This window comes from Oncorhynchus clarkii, chromosome 5 (assembly GCF_045791955.1).
Source record: "Oncorhynchus clarkii lewisi isolate Uvic-CL-2024 chromosome 5, UVic_Ocla_1.0, whole genome shotgun sequence".
Classification (NCBI taxonomy): domain Eukaryota; kingdom Metazoa; phylum Chordata; class Actinopteri; order Salmoniformes; family Salmonidae; genus Oncorhynchus; species Oncorhynchus clarkii.
The window spans coordinates 23528646-23552812 of record NC_092151.1 but is presented as its reverse complement, the minus strand read 5'-3'; the positions used below and the strand labels follow the sequence as shown (position 1 = coordinate 23552812).

The 24167-nt window shown below is 43.7% G+C and overlaps 1 protein-coding gene across 7 annotated transcripts in view; it reads left to right on the top strand.

Moving 5' to 3' along the window:
• LOC139408553 (microtubule associated serine/threonine kinase family member 4) overlaps positions 1-22883 on the top strand; it is a 168820-nt gene extending 145937 nt beyond the window's left edge. For 5 of the 7 annotated variants that reach the window (XM_071152579.1, XM_071152577.1, XM_071152583.1 and 2 more), the window contains 17 exons: positions 1055-1116; positions 1203-1294; positions 1876-2084; positions 2334-2472; positions 2904-3036; positions 3296-3461; positions 4876-4977; positions 6004-6126; positions 6235-6350; positions 10550-10671; positions 10914-11122; positions 11338-11529; positions 12136-12362; positions 13629-13751; positions 14297-14433; positions 15790-15974; positions 16150-22883. In XM_071152579.1, coding sequence (XP_071008680.1) covers positions 1055-1116; positions 1203-1294; positions 1876-2084; positions 2334-2472; positions 2904-3036; positions 3296-3461; positions 4876-4977; positions 6004-6126; positions 6235-6350; positions 10550-10671; positions 10914-11122; positions 11338-11529; positions 12136-12362; positions 13629-13751; positions 14297-14433; positions 15790-15974; positions 16150-20018 — 6206 coding nt within the window. In that variant the 3' untranslated portion in view covers positions 20019-22883. The remainder of the gene's footprint in view (positions 1-1054; positions 1117-1202; positions 1295-1875; positions 2085-2333; positions 2473-2903; positions 3037-3295; positions 3462-4875; positions 4978-6003; positions 6127-6234; positions 6351-10549; positions 10672-10913; positions 11123-11337; positions 11530-12135; positions 12363-13628; positions 13752-14296; positions 14434-15789; positions 15975-16149) is intronic. The other 2 variants (XM_071152578.1, XM_071152581.1) reach the window with 1 other exon arrangement.
• The last annotated feature ends 1284 nt before the right edge of the window (positions 22884-24167 follow it).

The window sequence follows — 24167 nt, the reverse complement described above, 5'->3', positions numbered from 1 at the left end:
ATTGGTGTTTAACGTTTTGAAAGCATTGCTGGAGCAGAATTCTTTTTTTAGATAAGATGAATTACTTGTATTACTACTACAGAAGAACTAGTACTAGAAGTACCAGCTACCCAATTAGCAAAATATTGTCACCATTACAGCTAACTTTTCTAGCAAGGCTAATATAACTAGCAATGCTAATATAACTAGCAAGGCTAATATAACTAGCAAGGCTAATATGACTAGCAAGGCTAATATAACTAGCAAGGCTAATATAACTAGCTAGGCTAATATAACTAGCAAGGCTAATATGACAAGAATAGAGAAGTTCTATGATGGTGGCGTAGAGTAATGTCCTGTACTGAACTGACTGCCATCCTAATGTGCCTCTCCTCTCTCCACTCAAACCCCAGCGTTCATTCTGACTAATTAGGAACAAATGGTCTCCCTATAGAGCTGAAACAGATCGACACAGACTGGCTCACTAACCTCCGTCCTCATTGGCCAATGTCTCTTGACTCATTTCCCCTGGGCCTATCCTGTGTTTTTTTCTTGCCCAGTAGCCTGGAGCGCTGGAAGCAGCCTCCTAGGCAGGGACAGATGCTAAGTTACATTAGAAATGTGTTTAGTGTCACTGTTGGGATGACCGAACAACCCACTCCTGATTCGCTAGCTCCTGCTGTTCATACAGTGCTGATGGGAGGGGATGCACACACACATGCATGTGCATACCCGAATGTACACGCAAGAGACACACGCACACACAGGAGTGTTCTGAAGTTGTGGTTTTCTTAATGGATGTCCGACATGTGTTTGTGTTGCTGCCTCTTCTGGTTTCCATGTAATTTCCCCTCCTGTAGGATTTCTCAGACTCCGCTCAACAGACTGTTTCTTAACTGCCAAATAAAGAGTGTGTTAATATACAGTACTCTCTATAGGCTTTGACTAAATGTTGGAGTATATAGAAGACATCTGGATTCAAAGGGCACTGTTTTGTGTCTGAAGGTGAAAATGCTGAAATGGCGAAGTTGAATGAAATGCTGACATGTTGTTTCTCTCGGTCCTGCTCCTCTAGAAATTGCTCAGATGACCAGTTATGATAGTGGGATAGCTGAAACACCCGAGACAGATGACTCTGTGAGTATTCAGCATATTTTATTCAAGTTTTTAGTTGCAGGTTATTATTTCAGTAGAATAAAGTTTCTCTCCTCTTGTCCTCCCAGTCCCAGAGTCTGAACGCGGCCCTGCGATCCAGACGAAAGCCCTGCGAGATGGACTTTGAGATGAACAAACTCATCAGCAACGGAGCCTACGGGTGAGAGCATCTTCTCTGGTATCAGTGAGGACGGTTATGATGAAATTCTGATCTGTTTCAGCTGTTATTTAGTGTTTGAATGGGATATGTGATTTGGGTTTACACAAAGGACATTTTTCACTTATGTTTACCATCTCCAATTCATGGCCCTGTCCTGTTTTCTTCCTAAGCCATGATCTAAGTCTACCACGGGACTGACAATGTGTTCCCTATCAACAGAGCTATGAATGTGTGATTTCAATCCATCTTTATAGAGTAACTGCCAAAATAAAGGAACAACTTGAGTAAATGAGGAATACAAAGTATATTGAAAGCAGGCGCTTCCACACAGGTGTGTTTCCTGAGTTAATTAAGCAATTAATCTCCCATCATGCTTAGGGTCATGTATAAATGCCAAGGCACATTGAAGCTGTTCTGCTGACTCGTGGCCCAACACCCTATTAAGACACTTTGTTGGTGTTTTCTTTATTTTGGCAGTTACCTGCATATGACTAACAATGTCATTCTCTGACCGAGCAAATATGCTTGATTTACCTCAGCCTGAACAGTGTGTCTGATGTATTGTCTTCTCGCTGTAACAGGGCTGTGTATCTGGTGCGCCACAAGGAGACCAAGCAGCGCTTTGCCATGAAGAAGATCAACAAACAGAACCTGATGCTGAGGAACCAGATCCAGCAGGCGTTTGTGGAAAGAGACATCCTGACCTTCGCTGAGAACCCCTTCGTGGTCTCAATGTTCTGCTCCTTCGAAACACGACGACACCTCTGCATGGTCATGGAGTATGTGGAAGGTAGGCAGCCATTTATTTTTTTCTTACTTTTCTTTCTTACCAAAACTGTGGAAGACCGGAAGCTCACCAGGGGGATAAACTGCTCTAGAAATACTGGTTAATGTTGTTCAGCCCTATTATTTACCAAAAGTATTACCAATTTTGGGTAGGGATTAATCATATGTTGAATGTACTTCATTGTAGTATATAGTATTTTAATGTCAGAATTAACAAGATAAGTAAGACAATTCTGTGTCTGTATGCCATTAGGCGGTGACTGTGCCAACCTGTTAAAGAACATGGGCCCCCTGCCTGTGGACATGGCCAAGATGTACTTTGCTGAGACGGTGCTGGCTCTGGAGTACCTCCACAACTATGGCATCGTCCACAGGGACCTTAAACCAGACAAGTCAGTCTCTAATATCGCTATAGTATAGTCGGCTACTATCACTGGGAATGTAGATAGATATAGTCTAATCTCAGATCTGTTAGTGCTGTTAGTGCTGCTTAGCCTGGTAAGACAACACATGTCATAGTAGTTGGCAAGACTGCATGAACAGATCTGGTTAGACACCCTTCAGACTGCTGATCTTTACGTTTTTAAAATAGTCACTTTGGTCATTGATGTCTATCAATCACATTTATTTTATGAAGCCCTTTATACATGAGCAATTGTCACAAAGTGCTTTACAGATACCCAGCCTAAAATCCCAAAGAGCAAGCAAAGCAGATGCAGAGGCACAAATGTCACTCATTTACTTATTGTATTCTGAGCCAGATTTGGAGATCTATCTTCATTGGTATCTATGTGATGCTCGTGTCTTTCTCCCCCACCCTCAGTCTGTTGGTGACCTCCATGGGCCACATCAAGCTGACAGACTTTGGGCTGTCCAAGGTGGGCCTGATGAACATGACCACTAACCTGTATGAGGGACACATAGAGAAGGACGCCCGAGAGTTCTCTGATAAACAGGTACAGTGTGTAGAGATGGATTGGCATTCTACCTACAGTATAGGCCAGTCTTTCTCACTCATTTATAGTTTCTCATAATTAAAACAAGCAAGCAGAGAGAACATGACCGTTACGGTATCCGGTTTGAACACTTTGACGTGCTCAGACTGAATACCTACAGCTTTCAGGTGATTGTTTATCAAATATGACACAGTTTCAAGCCTCAACGCTTCACCAAAACGTACTACTAGTACCTGTTGCCTTCTGTCTGTGTGTGTAGGTGTGTGGGACCCCAGAGTACATCGCTCCAGAGGTGATCCTTAGACAGGGTTATGGGAAACCAGTGGACTGGTGGGCCATGGGCATCATACTCTATGAGTTCCTGGTGGGTTGCGTACCCTTCTTTGGAGACACACCAGAAGAACTGTTCGGACAGGTCATCAGTGGTCAGTCTCACTTCTCTCTTTTTGAGTTTACATTTAGGGCGAATCCTAAATTCCAATTATGTTGAAATTTCACTTAACATTGACAACAATGCATTACTAAGTAGGATAAAAATCTGAAGGTCTTTATCCCCAGTGAATGGGAAAGATTGGCAATATCTAACTAAATAGTATGGAATTGGATGGTGCCAATCTTTCCCATTTATTTGGGATCAAGGCATGTTATGCACAAAACCAATTGTGTGGGATGTGGCTTACATTAAAACTAAAGACATTTCTCAAGTTCAAATGTATGATAACTTCCTTATGGCTGTTGTGTTCAAGCCTTTTTACATTTACAGCACATTATGCTGAATAAAGGAACAAGACTTTAAAAAATGACAGCAGTGGAAGTTGTTAGAGAGAAGTCTATACAGGGAACGTCAGAGAGCCCCCTCTATCTATCCTATGAAATTGAATGGTGTGCTTTGACAGATTTGGTGTGCTCTATATTGTGCCAAATTCCTTATGGCCATTGTTTTCTAGCCATTTTAAGTGTATAGCACAGCCATGGTGTATTCGCCTACTTATTATATGCAACAAATAAGATTATTTTTTTTTAAATGTCAGCATGTGATGTTCTTTGTAAACTGATCCTTTACACATAAGCGCGATCTATCCTATGTTAATTAATGTGGTGCCATGACAGATTTGGTGTGCTCTCCATCATACTAGACCATAGAGACCCAGTGTTAATTAAAGGGCTCTGAACACACTGAGCTGAATGCCACGCTGCTCAGGCCTGAGGGCCACCATGCATATTCATGCCCCACTCCCAAATTTGATTAAAATGGGGGCCTCATGGCGCCAAAGAGACAACCGTGGCATGGCACAGACTCTACTGGTTTGGTGTACACTGGTATTTCTCAACTGTTGCTAGCGGTCTACACTGGTCAAACACACATGAACAGACTCACACAGACACATACACACAAACATGCAGACACAATCATTTTTTCAGACCTGGATAACACATTATTTTGGTACTGGAGAACAGACACTGATGAATTGAATTTCTCATCCTTGAGGTAGTGAAGGTTGTCAATAATAAACAATATGACCTTTGTCTAAGGAAGTGCACAATAGCATGCATTAATCAGATTATAATTGTGGGACTGTTAAAACTGTGGCTTACTGCTAACTCAGTATGTGTTGTCTATGGGATATTGCTAGCTGCTAGCTAACTCAGTATGTGTTGTCTCATGGATATTGCTAACTGCTAGCTAACTCAGTATGTGTTGTCTATGGGATATTGCTAGCTGCTAGCTAACTCAGTATTTGTTGTCTCATGGATATTGCTAACTGCTAGTTAACGCAGTATATGTTGTTTCTGGGATATTACTAAGTGCTAACGAACTGAGTATGTGTTGTTTCCCAGATGAGATCAACTGGCCGGAGGGAGAGGACGCTCCCCCTGCTGACTCCCAGGAACTGATCACCCTTCTACTCAGACAGAACCCCCTGGAGAGGATGGGCACAGGTAGTCAGTCACAAGTTGTGCACAACACATGCCACACACAAATACAATTTTCACACTACCGAGCCAAGCCAAGCTGTACTGGGCTGGCCTGGTTTCACATTCACCATAGTTGATGGAACCGTGCTGGGAAGGACCATGTGTAAAGAACCTACAGTTCTGGCACATTTATGTACGTTACTTTTAGTTTGTTGAAACTCAGCACAGGACACAAAGGAACCTTTTTACTGTTAAGAGGTTTTACAACCAGTTATGACCTACCAGGGAGCATTCTATCTCCTCAGATAAAATAGTCCAGGTACAGACAGTGGTATATTCCCATAACTGTCCTTGTGGCTTCTCATCACAGCGCATTATTTAAACATACAGAGGGAGAAATTGGGTCAACCAAATAGGCGGAACAGTTTATCACATAACAATACTGCCTTGTACTGCCCCCTCAGGAATGTCGACCTGGGCAAGGTCACGCATCATCAGCGTCTGCGGATCGTAAACATTGTCCCTGACCGGAGACCACGGGCCGCCCACTGTTTGACTACGTCTAAATGGCACCCTATTCCCTATATCGCCCATAGGGCTCTGGTCAAAGGTAGTGCAGCAAGGGAATAGTGGGCCATTTAGGATGTAGATTTAGTCTCCTGCGTAGCAGATTCAATCTAATCAGGTTACACAGGACTGCATTCATCAGAGCCAATCCCCTGGGTCGAGTCGAACCATTCAGCAGGCGGTCCTCCGTCTCTTCCTCAAAGGTCACCGGCAGGAAATTGCACTGCATAATTTATGACCGGTGATACGACTTTTGGGTGCCAGCCAATGATAAAGCGAGGAAGAAATGTTAGCGTCTGCACTTCTTCCTTTTGTGTTGGGGCATTGCCACCGCTGTCCAATGTCAACCTTTATCTTGGACGGAGCGGAAGTGTTTGAGTGCGTTTGTAGTGCTTGCATTCACTAGTCTTTTGTGTGCAAGATATCTGTGTATCTCTGAGTGTCTGTGTTCTTAATGTGTACTGCATGTCCTTCCATCCTTAGGTGGTGCATATGAGGTGAAGCACCACCAGTTCTTCCACACTCTGGACTGGGACAGTCTGCTGAGACAGAAGGCTGAGTTCATCCCTCAGCTGGAGTCAGAGGACGACACCAGCTACTTTGACAGTGAGTTTACTTCCTGCTCTCAAAATGTACACTAACCTATACTATAGAATACAGCCACTTCAAAAGTGAAAGTTAGTAAAGATGGTAACTAATGTTTTATCCCTACAGCTCGATCGGATAGGTACCATCACTTGGAGACAGAGGAAGAAGAGGAGGATACCAATGATGAAGACTTCAACGTGGAGCTACGTCAGTTCTCGTCCTGCTCTCACAGATTCTCCAAGGTGGGTTGTCTTTCTCTTTGTACCTCTCTCTCTGTCTACCCCCCCCCCCCCCCCCCACACACACACACACACACACACACACACACACTCAACACCCCTCTCGTTCTCCCTCTATCTATCCCCCCCACTCTACCCGCCCCTCCTCTCAGTCTCGATAAATTACAAAAGATTCGCTCAAGGCATTACTGCTTACTCACTTCCATATTACTCCTTATGATTGAAAAACAATGGTGGATCAATGAGGTAGTTACCCTCAACAGAAAATAGATGTAGTTCATACAAATATCTGCAGCTTTCAATGAAAACCCAACATGATAGATTTTTGGTCCATCACATTCTTTGCGTCTTTCCCCCCAACCCCCCTGCAGCATGTTATGTAGAGCTCGGCTTTGCATACATTTTCTGCTGCAAATCAGATCTATTTTCGTAGAACTTAGAACACAATGCAAACACACACACACAGACTTGCACACATTGTTGTGCTGCATTGCAGTACGCTCTGCCTCTGAAAATAATGCACAAAGTGCCTTCAAAGGCAGAAGAATGTCTCAGAGGAAGAGTTTTTATTCAGTTACCTACCTAGATCTTTCTGACTGTTTGTTACCCACCAGTTTTTTGTGCACAGCCTGATAATCTAACCTGTGGCTAACCAGTGGCTGCTGCCACTATTTTGGAACCACTGATTGTGGTTTCTATGGTATCAGACTCTGTGTCCCAATACTAAACGGATATATTGATGATAGTAATGGTGTTTAGATGTAGTAATCTTGTCCTCTATGAGGAAAGACTGTAAAGTCTCTGTGTGTCTGTCCCTGCATGGTGTCCAGGTATGTAGCCCTTTACACTCGTACCCATATACGGGTTGAAAATTGCACATTTGGGCACTGATAAATGACTAAATTGGAACACAGTGGAAGTATAGTAACATGCTATAAATTAGGGCTGTGACAATACCAGTATCAAAGTATTTTTTTTCTTGGCAAAAATGAAAACGCAAAGCAGTTCAAACTCTTTGGTCCTTTAAAAACCTGCTGTATGTAAAATATTGTGTGCTTATAGTTTGGAAAATAAATACATGTGACTGAATGACAACATAATGTTTGTTTCCAACATTAGGGCTGTTTTCCTGAAGAAGTCAAATCCGCTTTGTGTTTTGTTTCTTTGCCGTGATACTGGTATCATCCTGGCCCTACTATACATAACTTCTGGCCCTACTATACATAACTTCTGACCCTACTATACATAACTTCTGGCTCTACTATACATAACTTCTGGCCCTACTATACATAACTTCTGGCCCTACTATACATAACTTCTGGCCCTACTATACATAACTTCTGGCCCTACTATACATAACTTCTGGCCCTACTATACATAACTTCTGGCTCTACTATACATAACTTCTGGCCCTACTATACATAACTTCTGGCCCTACTATACATAACTTCTGGCCCTACTATACATAACTTCTGGCCCTACTATACATAACTTCTGGCCCTACTATACATAACTTCTGGCCCTACTATACATAACTTCTGGCCCTACTATACATAACTTCTGGCCCTACTATACATAACTTCTGGCCCTACTATACATCACTTCTGGCCCTACTATACATCACTTCTGGCCCTACTATACATAACTTCTGGCCCTACTATACATAACTTCTGGCCCTACTATACATAACTTCTGGCCCTACTATACATAACTTCTGGCCCTACTATACATAACTTCTGGCCCTACTATACATAACTTCTGGCCCTACTATACATAACTTCTGGCCCTACTATACATAACTTCTGGCCCTACTATACATAACTTCTGGCCCTACTATACATAACTTCTGGCCCTACTATACATAACTTCTGGCCCTACTATACATAACTTCTGGCCCTACTATACATAACTTCTGGCCCTACTATACATAACTTCTGGCCCTACTATACATAACTTCTGGCCCTACTATACATAACTTCTGGCCCTACTATACATAACTTCTGGCCCTACTATACATAACTTCTTGCCCTACTATACATCACTTCTGGCCCTACTATACATCACTTCTGGCCCTACTATACATAACTTCTGGCCCTACTATACATAACTTCTGGCCCTACTATACATCACTTCTGGCCCTTCTATACATCACTTCTGGCCCTACTATACATCACTTCTGGCCCTACTATACATCACTTCTGGCCCTACTATACATCACTTCTGGCCCTACTATACATCACTTCTGGCCCTACTATACATAACTTCTGGCCCTACTATACATAACTTCTGGCCCTACTATACATAACTTCTGGCCCTACTATACATCACTTCTGGCCCTACCATACATCACTTCTGGCCTTACCATACATCACTTCTGGCCCTACTATACATCACTTCTGGCCCTACTATACATAACTTCTGGCCCTACTATACATAACTTCTGGCCCTACTATACATCACTTCTGGCCCTACTATACATCACTTCTGGCCCTACTATACATCACTTCTGGCCCTACTATACATCACTTTTGGCCCTACTATACATAACTTCTGGCCCTACTATACATCACTTCTGGCCCTACTATACATCACTTCTGGCCCTACTATACATCACTTCTGGCCCTACTATACATCACTTCTGGCCCTACTATACATCACTTCTGGCCCTACTATACATCACTTCTGGCCCTACTATACATCACTTCTGGCCCTACTATACATCACTTCTGGCCCTACTATACATAACTTCTGGCCCTACTATACATCACTTCTGGCCCTACCATACATCACTTCTGGCCCTACCATACATCACTTCTGGCCCTACTATACATCACTTCTGGCCCTACTATACATCACTTCTGGCCCTACTATACATAACTTCTGGCCCTACTATACATTACTTCTGGCCCTACTATACATTACTTCTGGCTCTGTGCTTCACAGCTCTGTATGGGTTTTGACTGACAACCGTTCTGAACTTGAGCACAGCACGCGACAAGAAGTTTTCCCATCCCTCCCTCTCATTGGGCAACTTTTGCAAATGTTGTCTGAGTGAAGAGTTTAAGAGGTCTATGTATTTTGAAAGATGTTGAGGATTATAATAAATACCTCTGATGCCATACAAGCAAGCCAAACACATATTGAGTCTAAATGTGCACTTCCATATAACTCGTCATATACAGTGTCAACGTTTATGATCACTATGTTTGATGTACAGTTACAAGATGACATGTTGACATACCCTGGGTTTATCTGAACAGAAGGAGCCTATGATTGTCGATTAAGAAAATTCACCGCGGCACACGCACCTGAATGCGCTCATGACTCATTTCTATGCACACCAAAATTACGATCTGTTTCTCTGAATTGCACCGTAAAGCCTAAAACTGTAATATCATATTTTATAACTTAGCTAGTCATGTTGGCAAGAGAACAGGCTTTCAAATTGCACAATTTCTAATGGATCATTGTGTGATGGCGGGGATGCAGGGTTGAGTCCCAAATAAAGTAACTACAAGTGCACTTGCTCTAGTTCAGGTGTCAAACTCATTCCATGGAGGGCTGAGTGTCTGCATGTTTACGCTCCTCCCTTGTACATGATTGATTAATTATGGTCACTAATTAGTAGAGAACTCCCCTCGCCTGATTGTCTAGGTCTTAATTGAAAGGAGAGACAAACAATCTTCAGACACTAGGCCCTCTATGGAATGAGTTTGACACCCCTGCTCTAAATCCTCAACAATACAGCTAAGAGAGAGTAATAAACACCTTATAGTTTGTCATCCTTGAGTCATAAAGTGCATCGAAATTACTTGGCACACTTTGAAGACGTGTGACACCAGTCCTCACATCAAACCCTTGTAATTTCTGTGTCTTATGTTGCAACTTCCCCAATTATCAAGGAATATTCTCATGTTACTGAATGTATTCTCAGATTTCATTATCAACAAATGCAGCAAAAAAGTACAGTAAATGTAAAATGAACAGTGTAATGTTTGTATTCAGTCTTGTCAGGTGAACTGCTGTCCTCAATTTTGGAGTAATAATTTCCCCATAATCTCCAAACTGTTCCCTTTCAATTGCTACCATTGTTATGCATATGCATTTCTTCTGTAAGAAACATGTCAATTTAGCCCCATCCATATAGGCCAATTCCCACGAGTGTAAAGGGTTAACTGTTTGTCTGTCTGTGTGGTGTGTAGGTGTACAGCAGCTTGGACCTGTCCCGTGGCCAGCTGGAGGGGAAAGGAGAGCCTGAGGAGAAGAAGAGTGAGAGCCCTCTGACTGTAGACTCTCTGAGCTGGACACCAGAGTTCACTGAAATGTACGCCTCACAACATCCCTTCTGCTATACTCAAACTATCTATTGTTTTCACACACTTTTGGTATGATTTAAGTTCCCCCACTATTGCAGTGTCTCAGAATACCTTAAGACAAAGATGGCAGTGCATAACCTGCTTATATTAACATTTTGTCAGTACAACATCTATAATAGTTAGCTAGTATGTCCTGAATGTTTTTTCTGATGGGGGTTGATATTTATCCATTCCTCCTTTCTCCCCCCAGGCCCTCCCTCACTCAATCCTCAGACACAGAGAGCCCCAGCATGGGCCCTCGCCCGCCCGGCCTGCTCCCCAAGTTCGCCATCTCGGCTGAGGACGGAGACGAGGAGTCCCTGGCCCTAAGGGAACCCACCAAACTGGCCTTCTCCATAGAAGAGGATGAGGCTGACGCAACCACCCCCGGAAGCACCCACAGCGGGGCTACTCTCTCTGGTATGGAGGCCTCAAGCACTGGTTAAAGCTGGTAGAAGATGTAGGGATAGTGTTAAAGAATTGTCATCATGTTGGCTGTTGACTGGTTCAGCTGATATTCAAGAAAAGTAATGATACGGGTATCACGTGGAGTTGTTTCAATGTTTTTAATGTGCCTGACTGTAAGTAAAAAAAAAAAAAATGATGGGACATTGTACCTGTTCTTCTTTGGTCAGTAGGTAGTTTCTCTGAGCACCTGGACCTGCATCCCTCCAGAGGAGAGGGCTTAGACAGCCCTGACTCCTCCTCCAAGACCCCCATGGACCAGGGAGGCCAGCATGGCGGCCTGCGGCCCGAGAAGCATGGTGTTGTTGCCAAAGTCCCCAAGTCTGTTTCAGCCAGTGCCCTCTCCCTCATGATCCCTGGAGGTGAGTCAGACGATACACACACCCTACCCCTGCGATCTCCAGCATTTCGATTTAAGGATGGTTAAAGAGTAGAGTGTGAGAGAGATGAGATGCCATTAGATCTGTGTGAAATTGGCCCGGCACGGCTGCTGCTGGGAAGAGGCTACTGTTTATGGAGTGGCTGTGTATGCAGTAGCACAGAAGAGGAGCCTGGGGAGAGCTACAGGAAGACAGATCAATAGAAATGACAATGACAATTGTATGTGTGTCTGTGTTTTAACCTTTAAATTAACCTCCACTGGGTATTTTGGTTTGAAGAATTGGAAAATTCATCATATAAAATTTGCATAAAAATTGATGGTGTGCTATATAAAAATGTCTATGGCAACATTTATTTTGCTCTCACAATGTATCTGGCACATTCCCAGATTAGTCCCTTGATTGTATCACAATGACCACATTATTTTCCCAAGTAATAATGCCCTTCATTAATGTGTCTCTTAGTGGTACAGATATCATTAGAATTGTGTTTCTCATTGTTCCAGATATCTTAAAGGCCGACTTTGTGATATTTACAGACGTTTTTAGTCATTTCAAATGACAATTTATATTTGTCTCTTGTTCCAGATATCTTCGGGGTGTCCCCACTGGCCAGCCCCATATCCCCCTACTCTCTCTCCTCTGACCCTTCCTCTCGTGACTCCTCACCCAGCCGAGACTCCTCCCTCGGCGTCATCAACCCTAGGCATCCAATCATCATCCACAGCTCGGGGAAGAAATTTGGCTTTACGCTGCGGGCCATCCCGGTGTACGCATGCGATCGTGATGTCTACACTGTCTACCACACAGTCTGGGTAAGAACTTTACTTTGATTTACTGACTTTATTGTCCTATGAGGAAATGTTTTTGCAGTGTCATGTACACGTTTAAATACAAAACAAATTCACAATACAACTTTAACTGTTTTATACCCATAAAAATAGAATAGCTTGCTGGCCTTACTGGGTCGATAGGAACATTAGCCCGAGCTGTTTCGGAGGGATATCACACCTGGCACAAATTATTGTCTAGTTCCGTTTTTTTGCCAGGGGGTGAAAGATTTGTAAAACAGAGTGGGTTTAGTACAGTCAACCTTAAAAGATCCCAGTTCTTTGAGAAAGTACAATCTCAGGTCTGTACATTTACTCCACTGAAGCTTGTTGTCCAAGAGGACACTCAGATATTTGTATTCCTCTACAATTTCTATGTTCTGACCTCTGATAGATGTTGCTGAGGTAGGTGTTGTATGCTTCCTGAAGTCTATGCACATCTCTTTGGTCTTATTGGTATTGAGGACCAAGTGTGATTCATCACACCACTCTACAAAGTCATTTAGGACCGGGCCATGGTGTTCCTCGTCATCATGCAACAGGCTGATCAGGGCAGTGTCATCAGCGAACTTAACGAGGTGTCTGTCAGGATTGGAACTAGTACAACTATTAGTGTACAAGATGTACAGGAGTGGGGACTAAACACATCCCTGAGGAGAGCCTTTGTTGGTGGTGCGTATGTCCGACAGGTGGGGGACCTACTTTGATCCGCTGTGACTTCTGGCTCAGGAAGTCCAACAGCCACAAAACCAGCCCCCCAATCTAAGGAGGTCCCTTATGAGTCTCTGTGCCAGAATGTAAGGCTAGATTGTGTTGGAAGGCAGAAGAGAAGTTAACATACAGAACCCTGACATGGAATTTTTGGCACCTTCTAGATGTCTATTGACCATGTTGAGGAGAGTAATAATGGCATCATCAACTCCTCTGCTGGGCTGATAGTCAAACTGAAATGGGTCGAGGAGCTTCTGGGTGGCACTGGGAATCTGACTTTTCACAGCCTCGTGTTTGATCATGCTCAAACAAGCACAGTCAAATATCTAATGAAGCACTGGTAAAATAGTACATTTCTGTTGGTACAACAAGTGGTCACTTTCATCTGTGTTATTAGATATTGAATAATAGGTTGAGTGGCTGGATTCAATTAAACCTGCACCATGGGAAAACAATGTTTTTGTTATTGTACTGCAATGTTTCATTACGGAGTGATTAATAGATACAGTAGCTAACAGTGTGTTTCTGTGTGTTGTTCAGAGTGTGGAGGACCCGGGTCCGGCCCACAAGGCAGGGCTGAAAGCTGGTGACCTCATCACTCATGTGAATGGAGAGACGGTCCACGGCCTGGTCCACACTGAGGTGGTGGAACTGCTGCTCAAGGTCAGAGAACTTTAGATATAAAGTTTCATCAGATATAACTGCTAGTAACAATTGTCCACCATTACATCCACAAAAGGTTATGATGTAATCGCGTAAGGTATCTGGAGTTTGTAACTTGATACTCTCATTATGGAGCTCATATATTTAAGCAATAAGTCCAGGGGGGGTGTGGTATATGGCCAATATACCCCGACTAAGGGCTGTTCTTAGGCACAATGCAACGCTGTGTATATATATATGGTATATTGGCCATATATCACAAACCCCCGAGGTGCCTTGTTACTATTATAAACTAGTTACCAACGTAATTAGAGCAGTTAAAATAAAGGTGTTGTCGTACCTGTGGTATACGGTCTGATATACCACGGCTGTCGGCCAATCAGCATTCAGGGCTCGACCACCCAGTTTATAATAGACTGTTTATCTAGTGGTAATTTAATTTACAGTCGAGCCCACTTTTTTAACTCTGTTTGTAACTTCATACAATGGAGCTAATTCATTTTGGGTCAGTTTATCTTATGGATCTCTGTATTTGCTTCCTCCAGAGTGGCAGTAGGGTAGCCATCTCCACCACTGCGTTTGAGAACACCTTCATCAAAACAGGGCCTGCCAGGAGGAACAGCTACAGGAGCAAGATGGTCCGACGCACCAAGAAGCCCAAGAAGGAGAAGACGCAAGAAAGGCAAGACATTTGTGTTTGGTTTAGTGTTATTTTCTATACGAGAAACCATTTTGTTATTAGATATAAACTATATCTAATAGTTAACAACACTATCAACAAGGCAGGTCCTACAGGCCCTAGTTGTGTCTTGTCGCACCTTGACTACTATTCAGTCGTGTGGTCAGGTGCCACAATAAAGGACTTATGAAAATTGCAATTGGCTCAGAACAGGGCATAACTGCTGGCCCTTGGATATACACAGAGAGCTAATAATAATATGCATGTCAATCTCTCCTGCCTCAAAGTGGAGGAGAAATTTACTTCATCACTACCTGTATTTATGAGAGGTATTAACATGTTGAATGTACCGAGCTGTCTGTCTAAACTACTGGCACACAGCTCGGACACCCATGCATACCACACGAGATGCCACGAGGTCTCTTCACAGTACCCAAGTCCAGAACAGATTATGGGAGGCGCACAGTACTACATAGAGCCATGACTACATGGAACTCTATTCCACATCAAGTAACTGATGCAAGCAGTAGAATTAGATTTAAAAATACTGATTAAAAAAACACCTTATGGAACAGCGGGGACTGTGAAGCAACACAACCGTAGGCACAGACACATGCATACACACACACGCGATAACATACGCACTATACACACATACACATGGATTTAGTACTGTAGATATGTGTTAGTGGTGGAGTAGGCGCCTGAGGGCACACACTGTGTTGTGAAATCTGTGAATAAATTGTAATGTTTTTTTTTTTATTGTATAAACTGCCTTAATATTGCAGGACCCCAGCAGCTAATGGGGCTCCATAATAAATACAAATTAACTAAACCTCTGTAAGTCTGCTCTGTAGAGGTCGCTAGTAAATGTCCAGATGATGTCATATACAGTATAACCACAGGGTGTAGCTGTGGCTCCTTGCAACGGTGCTAAAACTCTGTCACTTCTTGACAATGTCAACCCTCGTCACGTGTCAGTCTTAAGTTTTTAATTTCAAAGATCTTCCTCTGGCTGTCCTTTTTCTTTCACTGAACTGATTACTCAGGAATAGTATGTACATTGTTTACCACCATTTTTGAAGAACAATGATCATAGATATCACAACACTACACATCTATTTTCTACCTACAAAAATTGCATTTTCGATGGAACGTTCTTGCTTGGCACTATAGTGGTGGACTGATTCAGTGTCTTCACTCTTTGCGCTATTTGCCAGAACGCATATATAGTAATAACACCATTTGAAGTATAATTCTCTTAGATTAGACTCGAGTCAAGACCACAAATCTAATGTAGGGAGTGCCTGGGCCTCATAGTGATAGACTGACCGTGTCTTCTCTCCTCTTTCCCCACAGGCGGCGGTCTGTTTTCAGGCGTTTCGCCATGCAGCCCTCCCCTCTGCTCCACACCAGCCGTAGTTTCTCCTCCTTCAACCGCTCCCTGTCCTCTGGGGAGAGTCTCCCAGGTTCCCCTACTCACAGCATGTCTCCCCGCTCCCCCACTGCAGCTTTCCGACCCACCCCTGACTTCAATCAGTCAGGTGAGAGTGACCGTCTTTCATTTACATTTTATGGAATAAAATAGATTTTAATCAATAAAATACATGTGGTGTGTCTCAGTAAAACAATCAATGTTTGTTAAATTAGGATGAATTTACAATATTTAAAACTATGAAATATTATAGTTGAAGAATGTCCTTCCCTCTGTGTTTCCAGGTGGCAACTCCTCTCAGAGTAGCTCTCCCAGCTCCAGCGCTCCAAACTCCCCCGCAGGCTCCGGCCACATCCGTCCCAGCACCCTCCACGGCCTGGGCCCCAAACTGACTGGCCAGAGGCTCCGACAGGGCCGTCGCAAGTCTGTCGGTAGCATTCCCCTCTCCCCTCTGGCCCGCACCCCATCCCCGACCCCCCAGCCCACCTCCCCACAGCGCTCACCCTCTCCTTTACTTAGCCATGGGTCCATGGGGATCTCCAAGACCACCCAGGCCTTCCCAGTCAAGATGCACTCGCCCCCTACCATTGTCCGCCACATGACACGTCCCAAGAGCGCAGAGCCTCCCCGTTCGCCGCTCCTTAAGCGGGTGCAGTCGGAGGAGAAGCTGTCGCCCTCCTACACGGGCGACAAGAAGCACATGTGTTCTAGGAAGCACAACCTGGAGGTGACCCAGGAAGAGGCCCAGGGAGAAGAGTTGATGCCTGGGGACAGGGACCACCAAACCCTGCAGAGTGTGGAGGAAACGTCCTGCGAGCCTCCGGCCATCACCCGGGTCCGGCCGGCAGAGCAGGGCTGCCTCAAGAGGCCTGTTGGACGCAAGGTGGGCCGCCAGGAGTCTATGGAGGAGCTGGACAAGGAGAAACTGAAAGCCAAGGTGGTGATGAAAAGACAGGACTGGTCAGAGAGGCGAGAGTCCCTGCAGAAGCAGGACGCACTACAGGAGTCTGATATGTCTGGTGCTGAAGGAGGAAGAAGCCAGGGCTCAGAGACAGTCTCACTGGAAGGCAAAGCTGCCAGCACCACTGTAAAAGATGTCCTGTACAAGAAGCTGAACACTCGGGCCAGTGAAGGCAGCCCTGAACCACTAGTGGGCAATAGCTCTGACTCGCCACTGTGCTCCATCCACCCTGACTGGAGCCCCCAGAAGACTGAGTGGCAGTTGTCCAGGCAGAGCAAGGAGGGTGGTAAGCCAGACAGGCTTGACTTCAAGGCCCCCAACATAGAGTTTGCCCGGAAGAGGCAGTCATTCGAGGAGCGAGAAGACTGCATGTGCCGACTCTCTCCCGTCATTCATGAGAGCCTCCATTTTGGCTCCACCCGGTCCAAGAGTCTTCAGCTGGACTCGGCCCTGGCTCTAGACCACGTCAAGGGTACCATGGGTAGCGTCCACTCCAGCCCTGAGGGCCTGAACCCCAAGATATTTGCTGGGAGAGGAGAGGGAAGCGCCGTGGAGAAACTCCAGCTCATCTCCTCCAGTGAAGGCTCCCTCAGGAAGACCTCCTCAGAGTACAAGCTGGAGGGGCGTTTGGTCTCCTCCCTCAAACCCCTGGAGGGCACCCTAGACATTGGTCTGCTCTCCGGGCCAAGGGTGTCTAAAACAGATATCTGCCTCTCTAAGATGTCTGACGGTGATATGGACTCGATAGGGACGCCCATGTGGCTGCAAAGCCCAGTTGAGCGGCAGGTGTTGATTCCCCTGCTAAAACCATCTGACAAGCAGAAGAGCCCCCCCACCAGTACACTAAGTCCTGGAGCTGTTGTGGCCCTTAGCAGTCCAATTCCCACCAACGAGGAGGCTAGTATTTCCAACACTGGGCTTAAATGCAGTAGCAGTGGTGAGAAGCCACACGACAGACCTAGTCACCATGAACCCCCAATGGCTCTCTCCAAGGCGGAGGTCTCAGACTTTGGGGGGAAACAAGAGAGCAGGTCCAGTATGATAACTCACGATCATAGGGCATTCCGCCACAGTGCCCACTTCTCCAACTGTGGGAAGACGCCCTCCATACGGGAGGTCAGCAACGAAGACCAGGAGGAGGAGGTGGAGCCACCTCAAGAGACCCCAGCCCCCGCACAGCAAAACAACACCGATATCTCCAAGACATCAGATACAGTTGTCGTTCCAAAGACGGAGAATCCCAAAAATACTGCAGCATCCTTCCCTGCCTCAAAGGTAGAGGTTCAAGCAACTGCCCCTCATGCAGCTGTACCAGTGAAGCAAAGTTCAGATTGTCAGTCAGGTCCCAGTTACCTGCAGAGCAATAAGAAACAAAGACCAGCTGAGAGTACAAGTAGCATCACTACAGTTGTACAATATAATTTAGAGCAGACTTCATACCTGTCAAAGCAGCAGATGGTATACAGCAGTCCCTCGACAGTGACCACTACACAAACGTCCATCCCTGCTCCAATCTCTAGTCTTGGAGATATGAACCGAACAAGTGGTCAAATGTCCCCAAGACAGGACGTCATAGGGAAAACCCAAAACTCTGACAAGGTTCAAAGCAACAGGCCAGTACTAAACAAGGACAGTGAACCGGTCAGTGTGTCTGCTGTTGAGGAGCTCAAAGCTGCAAACGCAGCAAGAGAGAAAATGGCCGAAGTCAGAGAGACAAGTCCTAAAGTGGATGTAAAATGTGTCTTATCTAAAGGCATTTTGGACACTGCAACTGCTAAAACAGAAGCAACACAGAGGTGTGATCAATGTGAAGATGCTTGTCCCATTGGCAGTCAGGTAGCTATTAGTAGTGTAGCAAAGCAAATTAGACAAGGTCCCACTTCACCAAAGACAAAGGGTAGCATTGCAAAGACTGGAGAGCGAGAGAAGACAAATTTAACACACCGACTTGCTGAAAAAACTTGGGTCAAAGGGGCTCTTGAGGCAGAAATCAGAGTCTCTAAAAAGCAAACTGCTGATGTGAATACCAAAGAGACGAGTCCTGTGCTGATAGTGAAACAGTCACCACCAAGTCCTGCTTCAACAAATCAAACAACCATCAATCCCCAAACTAAGCCAAGATCTGAGGAAGAGAGGGAGAGGTATGAAGTGAGAACTCCCACCCCAGTCGTCAAAGTAAGCCTGGATTCAAAACAGCAAGAAACTACAGTCTCAATGCTCAAAGAAATCCCAGACTCAAAGCAGGAAGAACCCCTACTCAAAACCTTGGTTCAAAGCCACATTGTCAAAGAAAGTTTAGACTCCAAACTAAACAAATCTTCGTGCCAAACTCCTGTCCCAACCCCAGTTGTCAGACACCACTCTGACCCAAAACAGAAAGAACCAGAACTCCACACCTTTGCCCCAACCCCAGCCCAAGTCATCAAAGATAACCTGGACTCAAAACAAAAATCACCCCCTCACAAAACCTCTGCCTCAACCTCAATGAATTCAAAACAAAAGGAAATCACTACTTCAACTGTTGTTAAACAAATCATAGACTCCAAACAGAAATCCCCCCCTCACAAATATCTTGCCCCAACTGCAACCCCAGTAATGAAAGAGCCAGCGCCGGTCCTTGCTGCACCCCGACAGCAGGCCCAAAAAGAGCCTCTGACCGAAGCCAGCGCTCCCTCCCAGTCTACCCCTGTACCAGTCCTGCTGGCCCTAGCCATGAGAAGAGAAGCACACCCACCCAACGGTGGAGCTCTCTCAGGCAGGGCCAGCGGCAGCACCGGACAGGAGGCTGTGGTCCAGACCTCCAGGGAGGATCAGAGGAGACCGAGGGTAGAGGCTCCCAGGTCAGAGGGCCTTAGATCAGACTCTCATAGGTGTCTGGGTGGGATGGATACCACAGGGCCAACACCCACCTCCACCAGCAACAGCACCCCCCAGGCCAAACACAGTAAAGCTGAATCCAGGGTCACTAACTCTGATAAACAGGTAGCCTGCACCCGAAAAGAACAGGCGGACAAGAAGAAAAGGGAGTCTGGTCAAGAGGCAGCCTCTACACAGAAAAACACCAAGAGAGAGACTTTGAGAGTGGCTACCGTGGTGAAAGAGGGTTCAGACAAAGATTCGACCCGACACAAGCAAACCAAGGAGTCGCCACGCTGCCCCGCAAACAAAGGAAATGCAGAATTTAAAAAATAAAACAGCAGCCACCCTTACTTTTGCAGTATGTCCAAGATAAGACAAGGCAGACATTTTAGTTATTCATAGTGTCATCATACCTTATTTTTTTGAGAACCGGGGAAGCTGTTACTTCAGTGTTTATATGGCGTGAGAGAGGTGTGTTATCCTGAGAGAGAGTGTGTGTATGTAGTGGCGTAAGCGTATTTTTGGGCGATACTGTAAATGTGTAATGTTTTTGGACTGAATGTAGACAATGATTTGCTGCTCATTTGTGGTCCTCTGCTGTGTGAAGAAAAAAAGTGTCAAATTTGTATCCTGTGATTGTTTGGAGGTTTTATTTTTTAATCGACAGCAGAGTGCAATGTGCAATCAAAATGTCAGTGGGCAGTAAGGAGTAGCCTTTTCCAAGGTTTTGAATTGCACTCTGGGTTTAGAGTTCTGGGTTAAGAGCACCTCAAATTGAAGGTAGCAGACTTTCGATGCGTGTAGACTGAACTATTTCACTCCCACTCAAAAAGCTTTGTGAGGTGAAAATACAGTAGTCATGGCACATCATCCAATGAACCATTTTAGTTGTGTGACAGTGATGCAGATCATTCACTGGCAAGTGTCATACAGAAGTCAAATATCACCAAAAGTTTGTTTAGATACTTTGTCACTTTTTTTTATTATTACCTAGAGGTGAAGTGTGTTTTTTTGTTTTGGGTAGCGGTGCACAGCAGGATTGCACTATGTCCTGTGCTTCTCACCTAGAACTATTTAATATGGAATCATCTTACGGTTCTGGAATCATATTTAGTGGAAGGGGCCTTAGAGTTAAGGGAGAATTTTAAAAAAAAACTTGCTGTTCTTAGCAGGTTATGGTGTAATTCACATTCCTTTCACATCTCTACATTTCTAAACCTTTGATTTTTATGCAATTGTGTACATAAGTATGACTAAACTAACTGTAAAAAATTGGGATACATGGGCTTAAGTGAATGTGTTTGTTTTGTATATATATATATTTTGCAATGTCATGTTTGTATACTCAATGATATGTCATTTCAGAATAATGTTCCGCTTGATAATTCTGTGGTCTAGAATAAGCTAATGTAATGTCTATGTATATCTATCAAAAATACATCCTCTCTCTAACAGTCATTTTAACACATTCTGATATGTTCAGAATTTTACTTCAAGCTTACATGGGGAAATGGGCTTTTCCTCAAATGTAGTGTTGAAAATTAAACGAAAAACTGTGAGAGGGGCAAGTGGTTCCCAAGAATGCGTTCAATCGTAATTTTGTCGTGAAAATGTATGAAGAATTGTAATGACCGTGTAAAATTGAGATGCTGAGCCCAGGAGAAAATATTAATGTATGTTATTATGACAATGTGTAGAATGCAAGCTCCAATGAGTTAGAATTGTTGGTTTATTCTAAGTATGTTTGCCACACTATGGAAGGGATTTCTCAGTCCATTTTTAAGGAGGTGTCTGCATCTAATGGGTGTTGTTTTCCAGTTCTGTTTATATTTGTACGGACAGACATTCATACAATGTGAAATGTATTTTCGGGTATGGTAAATTTAAAAAGGGCTTCAATTCAAGTGAACGTCAAGCAAATTTATTGAGAATGTCAGGGTTGCAAGAGATTAGATTTCAGTTACAGTACTGAAGTTGTGTTCTAGCCTTGTATTGTTTGTCATTTTCGTTCTTCGCCAGACTTTTCTTTTTCCATAAGTGATGCAGTAGTCTACATTTATGTACCAGATCGGCCAGATGAAACTGTGCCCAGTTAAATGTCTAGCTAACAATAGGCTTGAAAGGACAGATTTTGTAAAAATCAAAATGCACTAATATACAAATCTTAGTTCATATACATAAATGTCATTATTCTAGACAGTTGATGTTTAGATGATGATACTAGCTTTGTGTATCAGAAAAAGGTTGATTTATTTTACGCTGACATAGAGATGTCCTGTAGTTCAGCCTTTTGATTGCATACCCTAAATATCAAACAAAGTAGGTTTGTAATTATGCGATACAATATTAACTCTAATGTAGGATATGTCATAACAAACAATCTACTGTATCTTAGGGAGGCAAACAAAAAATACTATGTAAACTGGACATAATATATTTACATAAATTGCATACTGTACCCAAGAAGGCACATTAGTAGACAAATAAGATTGATTGTAGAGATTTTTTAAATGTGTTAAGCCGAATCTGAAGTTTCACTATTCTCATTAGTTATTGTAAATGTATTGTCAAACATTTGGGCAAAAGAGAAATTTACCTTTAATATTAGACACCTTTCCCCTCCTAGTTGTAGTAGTTGGGGGAGAGTAGGATAAGAATGATTGGGATGAAAATGTCTTACGGAGCTCATCTTGTCCCCTGTCAAACAGACTCTGGATACAGACATGAATGACGGCGCATATATTTGTCTCCATGCCCTTTTGTTTCTGACGATTGACATTTAAATCCTTTAAAAAAAGCACATTCAATGTTTGTTTACAAATTCTTCATGGATGTATATTTTGTATATTGTGTAATTGATTTGCCAAATCTGTGTACTACATCACAGGAAATATGTTTGATAGTAGTGTGTGATTCTCACCTACCCAGCCACCCAGTTGTGCTGTTAGACTGTCTGTTTCAACATCCGTCGGGTCCCTCATGGTCCTGCTTGTTTTCTTTTTTCCTTTGTGTGAAACTAGCATTAGATGAACTTGCTTACTATGTTTTGTCTTTTAGGATCTGTGCAATAAAACTGTTTGAGTTTTGGTATTATGCCCAAGGAAACCTCTATGGATGTCATAGCTGTTGTATATTAAAACAGATATTTATACTTCTAAAGTTGCATAACACTGAGAATAAAAAGCATGATAAAACTCATTTTTTCTTTTTATTGATTTAATGAAATTATCATAAATGCAAAAAAAAATGCTTTGTGATGTAGAGATTATGAAGAGCTACATTAAAATGGCAAATGCCTGGCCTTGTATTTAACTTTGGAAAGTTCAGCTGTGAGGCATGTGATTGAACTACCCTGATTGTTAGTCGGTGAACTGTCCCATTAAGATCATCTATAAATGCTGAAACTATCATTTGCAACCGCTTTCTTTGGAGGTGAAGTTTAGGGTTGGGCTAGGGTTATTGGAAAGTTGAACTGATACCATCTGCAGTTGACTATATCCTAATAACCTGTCACCTTTCAAAGCAGTTTGTATCCTCTGTATTTCTTCCTTAATGATGACAAATGCAATTGGTAAAATTGCCATTGACATAAGTCCAAATGCTAACATGCCTGCGACAAAACACAATTCAAAATGCACATCTGATAACCTTTCCTTTGAACCAAAACATTGTCCTATCAATGTTCATCACTTTATTGGCATTGCTCTGAATCCAACCAATTCATTGAATATTGGAACAGTTGCATGCCAAAGGGTTGTCACTCAGGTCAATTTTGCTATTTTCTGTTAAAGCTTTGACAGTCTGTCAACCATTTCTATCTGATTCATGGCTAAATTTAGCAGGACATTATTCAGTGTGGAGAATGCATTCATACTGGCTACACTAAGATCTGCATACGCCAGGTTGGTGAGGTAGCGAAATGCATTCTTAACAGATACGATGTCACACACTGCCAAAACCAGCCTCTATAGAAGAGGAACATGTATAAACATCTCACAATTAGAAACAATCCTGTCCTTAAAGGAACCACCCCTCAAATTGAGACTCTCCAGGCTTATCAGAACTTCCAGAAGGTTCCAGTGGACACTGAAGTCACCAAACTTCCATGAGATATTTAGCCTTCGGAGAGGACCACCTGCTGCAGTGTGGTTAATGCGGGTGACTTTCAAATGACTGCAGTCCAATTCTATCAACCCTGACATCTTGTTGAATGGCTGGTTCCCCCACTTCATGGAAGTTGCTGGGAAGTTGTAGCTGGACTTCAGAGCACTGAGCTCCGCCCTTTTAGCAAACTACTTTGACTCAAGTCAAGCTGCTCCAGCTTGGTGGCATTCCTCTGGCAGCTCTCTTTAAAGTCCATCCCGAAGGTCAGCTTTTGGGCCTAGTTGCCCTTCACAGACAGAACAGTCAGCTGGGGAAGCGAGGCGGTGTTGGTCTGACACAGGTCGTTAAAGCTCTTCTGGTTCTGGATGAGGTGGGTAA